Source organism: Pteronotus mesoamericanus, unplaced genomic scaffold (assembly GCF_021234165.1).
Source record: "Pteronotus mesoamericanus isolate MK-2021 breed Mesoamerican mustached bat unplaced genomic scaffold, CSHL_Meso_final scaffold_174, whole genome shotgun sequence".
Taxonomy (NCBI): domain Eukaryota; kingdom Metazoa; phylum Chordata; class Mammalia; order Chiroptera; family Mormoopidae; genus Pteronotus; species Pteronotus mesoamericanus.
The window spans coordinates 41,777,479-41,783,514 of record NW_026555309.1 but is presented as its reverse complement, the minus strand read 5'-3'; the positions used below and the strand labels follow the sequence as shown (position 1 = coordinate 41,783,514).

The 6,036-nt window shown below is 55.5% G+C and overlaps 1 protein-coding gene across 1 annotated transcript in view; it reads right to left on the bottom strand.

The window, feature by feature from the left end:
- Nucleotides 1-496: 496 nt before the first annotated feature.
- The window catches only part of TG (thyroglobulin), a 204,856-nt gene continuing 199,316 nt past the window's right edge, over nucleotides 497-6,036 (bottom strand). The window contains exons 46-48 of the mRNA XM_054590517.1: nucleotides 3,325-3,459; nucleotides 1,713-1,903; nucleotides 497-711 (exon numbers count right to left, since the gene is read on the bottom strand). Coding sequence (XP_054446492.1) covers nucleotides 593-711; nucleotides 1,713-1,903; nucleotides 3,325-3,459 — 445 coding nt within the window. The 3' untranslated portion in view covers nucleotides 497-592. The remainder of the gene's footprint in view (nucleotides 712-1,712; nucleotides 1,904-3,324; nucleotides 3,460-6,036) is intronic.

Genomic DNA, 6,036 nt, shown 5'->3' with positions numbered 1-6,036 from the left:
TTGCACCTGCTCCCTCACAATCAATCAAGTCCTGTCAATTCTACTTCCTAAATGGTTTTCGGATATGTTCCTCCTCCCATTTCTACCCCCTCTGCCTGGATTCAGACCTCATTGGCTCTCGCTGAGAATACTACATCATCCTAGTTGGTCTCCTACCTCATTTCTGGAGCCTTCACAAGAGAATCCTTTGTAAGACATAGGCAGGACTCTGGGCCTGCCCTCAGTGGATCCCCATATGCTGTGTCACGTCCGTTCACCTGCTCTCCTCTCCTGCTGGAGGGCGGGCTTCTTGCCTCCCCAGCACCTGGCACAGAGCCTGGTGCACAGAGGATGTTACAGACATATTTGTTGGAAGGGAAGAGCAGAGAGCAGCCTGGAGTTCAAAACTCAGGAAGATGGGATGAGATTAGATGATTATTAAGACATAGTTTGGCATCTCCCAAGGGTAGTCTTGAATTAACAAACCAGAGTCCCCGATGTGTCACTGCATGTAGATGCTTTATTGAAAGCTAGCGGCCATTTTAGATAACCAGGTGCCCAGGGTGCCAGCCTGGGGTGGGGTTGGCAGGGTGGGTAGAGGTGTCAGGGTTGGTCATGTGCCGTAGCTCTTAGAGTCTGGATCTGGGAGGCCCAGGAGGTCTTCTCTCGGGCCAGAGCCAGCTGGCTGGTCCTCCTCTTCACTGCCTGGGGACAGCTCATCCTCGGTTTCATCTGAAACATGAGGGGCAAGGCTGGTCCAATCCAAGTCCTTTCTTCCCTTGTCTTTTTCTCTTTGACCTGAAGAGACCCCAGCCTCTGATGGACTTGCCCTGTTAATGCCCTACAGAGGTACATTTCCAGGTAACCTGGCCGTAGGGACAGGCGGAGGGTATAAGGAGACTTGGGTTCATCAACACACAGCCTCTGGGTCTTAGAAAGGAAGAGCAGAGTTGAGAGTCTAAAGGGTGTCGGACAAGGTCAGTTCCCTGCCGAACGCCCCACTCTTGCTGGTCTCTGCGTGAAGAACTCCTGCTGCTGTGGAGCACTAACTAGCCCCAGCACCCCTCCCTGGGAAGCCTTCCCACCCTCACGCCGGGGCAGACTTCCCGCCTGGCATCCGGAAGCCGAAGGACAGCCACTGGGTTCTGTCACTGCCTCCCTCCTGCTCAGAAGCTTCTCAAGGGCATTGCATGTGTCTGGGTACTCCCAGCGCCCTTGTTATGGTTCCTTTTCTCTAACACCTCTCTGACAGGAAGTTCTCTTCAACAGGAAGTTCTCTTTGACAGGAAGTTCTCTTCAACAGGAAGGCCATTTCAACAGGAAGGGGTAGAATGCCCACTTCTCCCCTGGCTAGAACTCACTGTCCAAGACGTTTTACCCAGCCCTCCAAGGGCAGCGAGGAGGGGGTTCAAGGTCCTACCTTCTCTCCAGACACCAACATAGCAGGCTGGCTCCCCACTTAACTGTCCCACTGCTCCGCTGCCCCACCCCTCAGTGTCCTATCTCTCCTTTACGTCCCCCTCCTGCCTGAATCAGAGCAGAAAGCCCTTGGCAAAGAGGACACCCCCAGACTGCGAGCTCCTCATGGGAGGCAGCTGTGCAGACGGCTCCCCCATGACCCAGTGGCTCCGGCACACTCAGCGCAGACCTAACACACAGCCATGCAGTAAATGCGGAGCACTGCCTGCCCGCCCGCCCTCCACCGGGCCCCCGCCTGCTCCAGGCTCCCCTACCTGCAGGTGCCTTCAGGGACCGGATGTACTTGGACCAGAACGAGCAGTCAGCCCTTTTCAGGCCCCGTCGATTGGGGAGCAGGGCACTGAACTCCTTGTAGTTTTCGCTGTCCGCACCAGGGACGAAGTCAGGCCAGGGGACTGCAAACTCGGGCACTTTCCTTGAGAACTCGTGAGGGTAGTTGGGATTTCTGGGAAAGGGAGAAGAAAGAAACACCTGTGAAGGAAACCTGTCTTTGCTGTCATCACTTGGGATCGCTTCCACTTGCATGTGGTCTCTGGGGACCTGCTCGCACGCCTTTGGGGGTCAGAGTTTAACTGCTCTGAAGGTTCGAAGGCCTGGACTCATGCCCTCAGGCCATCTCTGGGGAAGACCTGAGGTTATGACCCAGCAGCACAGCTCAGGACCTGGCCTTGCCCTTCTGAGTTTCTGGGCTCAGGAGGCCACCGTACCCCTTCCTGTCCTGGCATCCTTTAATCTGGACACCACAGACCACAGCCCGTCCCTGGGAGGCTTCTTTTTGTCCCAGGCCTGGGAGGGAGGACGGGCCTAGAGCCAGGCAAATGTGTCCGCCACCTGCAGGTCTGCTTCCTTCAGTAAGTGGACGTCACATGCTCTTCGACGCGGGCTCCTTCTCAGACTTGCCGTCCAGAACCCCCTCCCAGCATAGCGGCCCCGCCCCCATGCGAGCCGCGTCCCAGACCCGTCTGACGTTCACCAAGCCGGGCATTGCTCGCCTGCTGCCTTGGCTCTGACACACTTCCCCGAGGCCCAGCTTCAATGTCACTTCCTGAGAGCAACATTTTCAAATTCCAAATGAAAAGAAAAATCTTTCCACTAAACTCGTACAAAATGCTGTATCAGGTTCTGTTTTGTCCTGGTTTTAATTATGATTGGGTTTTAAATTGCCGGCTGTCAGCGGCTGATCACTGAGCCATGACTTTTTTACCTTTTCTCCTTCCAGGGGTCCGAGTACCGTGCTAGGTGACCAAGGCGTGTATGGCAAAGGGGCAAAAGGAGAGAGGTAAACACGTGGGAGGGGCAGCAGGAGGCAATTTGGGGGGTGGGAACAGTCGGTTTGCTGAAAGAGCCGGAAGAGAGGTACACGGGGCCTCTGGAGGTAGATAATGACGAACCTTGAGCATTTTCACTTAATTCGATTATCCCACACAGCGGTTCTCAACCTGAGGTGACTTTGGCTTCCAGGGGACATCTGACGGTGTCTGAGATAGCTGCAGTTCTTACAAGAGGGACAGGGGTGGCGTGGAGGCCAGAGATGCCGCTGAACAGCCCACACTGCCCGGGACAGTCCCCAGCACGGAGACCTGTCCAGCCCCAGTGCCCGTGGGGCTGAGGCTGAGAATCCCTGATCAAGGGCATCGAATGTGGCTGAACAAAAGTGAATCTGATTGAGACTCTTCTTCACTGAGATGAATCTACACAAAGGTAGATTTGACCGGAAAGAGGAGTCTGAGCTGGGGAGACCGGGGCAGGCGACTGCCCAATAGAGGGAAGAAAGGGTGAGTCTGTCGATGCAAAATGTGGCCTCTGTGTTTGGAGAGGGGGAAGGGGCACGCGGTGAGAGCATCGGGGCACACGTGGTCCACTTACCCGGATCGAATGAAGTTGGCAAAGTACTGCATGATCTTCAGAGACACACCTTTCTCCTCCAGAGTAAACTGGCCCGCATAAGCGGGGTGAAAGGGCAGCCCAAAGGCATACTGAACATCGGCCAGCAATTCCAGGCTGGGAAAACACACAGAAACAGGGAGAAACAAAGGTGAAAAGAGCAATGAACTGCTGGAAAAACGAAATGAGCCAGAAACCAACATGCCTCCACACATGGAGACTTTCCTCTCTTCGTGTTTAGGCCTCCTAGGTAGCGCTTAGTTGACACCTGGCTGGGCCTTCAGTGCAGCACCCCCTTGGCCTCTCTGTTGGTTGACGTATATGCCGTGTCGAGAGCCGAAGTCTCCAGAAACAATGCTGTAATTGTCCCAGAGAATGTTCTTTTGACCATATTCCAACTGTGGTACTTACAATACCAATCGAACACCCCTTTGTTCGAAGGAGCCTGTGCTTCGAGCCCCTGTGCTGTGCCATCTCCACCGCCCCCCCTTGTTTATATATGACGTGCACTCTGACAACTCGTCAAGGTTGACATTTACCCAGGTAGCCAACCCTCGTACAGGGCCGGGCACATAGCTGCAGGTCACCAAATATATTCTATGGCTGACGGAATATCTAATAAGCAGCAGGCAGGAAGGAGACAAAGATCTGGAGGCCAGGCGAGTGGTTTGACTGGACTGAGCTGGAGCCGGCACTGGGAGCCCAGCCCCGCCGTACACGGGGCCCTGAGATTGAGCCTGGGTAGAGTGGAGGGGCTGGGAGGGACTTAATAGCTGAACAGTAAAGCATTTGGCTTTTCCCATAGAGAGGTCTGGCCTTTGTCCTCAGTGTCTGGGAGGCACTTGATGGCATACCTGATAGGGGTGTCTTTATTTAGAACAAGGCTGGCCACACTGGATTGTCCGGTAAATGTGACCACATCCTGTGGTGGCAGGGTTGGGACTGGCCATGCCAAAAGGCCAACCATGTGACTCCGGACAGGGGATCTGGGTCACACAGTGTCAGCCAACTCGGAGACTGAGATGAACCATACAGGCCATCAACCAACCAATCAGTCATGCCTGGCTAACGAGGCCCCAGTAAAACCTCCGAATGCCAAGTTTGGGCAAGTCCCCCTGGTTGGCACTACTGTGTTTTGTCACACATCAGTGTCGAGAGAGTTACCCTTCTTAATTCCACAAGAGACAATGACGGAGCTTTGCATTGGGAAACCCGCCCCCACCCCGGGCTCTGAGTTGTGCCTCCCTCCCTCCTGCTGACCTTCACCTGTATCCCCGCTGTGATCATCCTCACCACCAGCAGCGCAGCTTTCAGTGAGGTCTCTGTGTCCTTCTAGCGAATGATCAAACTGAGGGTGGTGTGGGGACCCGCTTGAACTTGCACTTGGGGTCAGAATGAACGTGGACTCGAGTGCCATGTGGCCCAGTTCTTTCTCCCTCCTGATGCATCCAACTCTCTTTATGGTAACAGCAGAAACTCTGACCAGGGTACAGACAGTTACCAGCGAATCCCATCCGTGCTGGTACAGTGGGCAGAGCACCCAGTGGACAGATGTCCAGGAAGAGCCTCAGACTGGGTGGTTCCCAGATAAAAGCAGTTCGTGCGGAGGCTGACTGACGAAGGAAGATGCTTTGTGAGTACGCAGCGTGGCTCTCACTCTGACTCAGAGTGATTCCCTGCAGTTCCCTGGGACTGGGAAAGGGGATCCTTGAGGGAAGCTCGCGACCGTGGGGACCAGCAGGGATGGGGCAGGGGCCCCACATGTGGCCAGGTCCCAGCTTCGCCCGGGGACTTCTGCGGGACTCAAGAGCTGAAATGCCGCCTCTGACCACGAGGATTATCACCAGGTGTACATGTGACAGGCAGCAGGCTGAGTCACTCAGCTGAGACTCAGCTCAGTCACTTGCTGCCTGTGTAACTAGTTATCATCTGACTTCTCCATGTCTCAGTTTCCTCGTCATGAAAAAGCAGACCAAACCAGCCAGAGCATGGCAGCTCTTAAAACAAAGATTTTTTTTACCAATGCCAGGTATTATAATGGGTATAGCATTATTGTGTTCACAGGGGGCCCCGACACCGGAAGGCCTCACAGGAGGGAGCAGGGAGGTGTGTGACCTACGGGACCAGTGCAGTCAGTTGGGGTGAGGAGAACAAGAACCACAGGGTGCAGCATCTCCATCGTCAGGCACCCCGACCCCCTGAGAGTGGGGCCTGCTTTTTTCCTGAGGGGAAAGCAGGAAGGGGCCGCGCCAGAAATGTCGATAGCATCCTGGGACCCGAAGAGCCAGGTCCCGTGTCCAGCGCCGGGAGTATCGTGCTTGAGCTCGGAAGGGCCAGATCCTGCGGCTGCCAAGCTGGCCTGTTCTGCCGCCAGCTCTTCTCAGCGCCTGCCACAGCTGTTGTTTCCTGAGCACCTGGGATGTGCACCAGGGACCGGGTGGGCCTTTGGCCACCGGCACACAGGACTGGCAGGCCAGGGAATGGCACCACCCGCCTGTTTTCCAGGCAGTGACCCAAGCAAGGCCTGGGAAGGAGAGGAGATGCGCCCGAGACATGGAGAGCCAGGGTTCAACTCTGCAGGGCCTGGCCCCACGCTGCGCTCTCTGTGCGCTCTCCCTGGGGGCAGGGCCCTGAGGGGCACTGAGAAGCACCCATAAGCCAAGCGCTTAACGTTGTTTAAAGATCTGTAAAGGG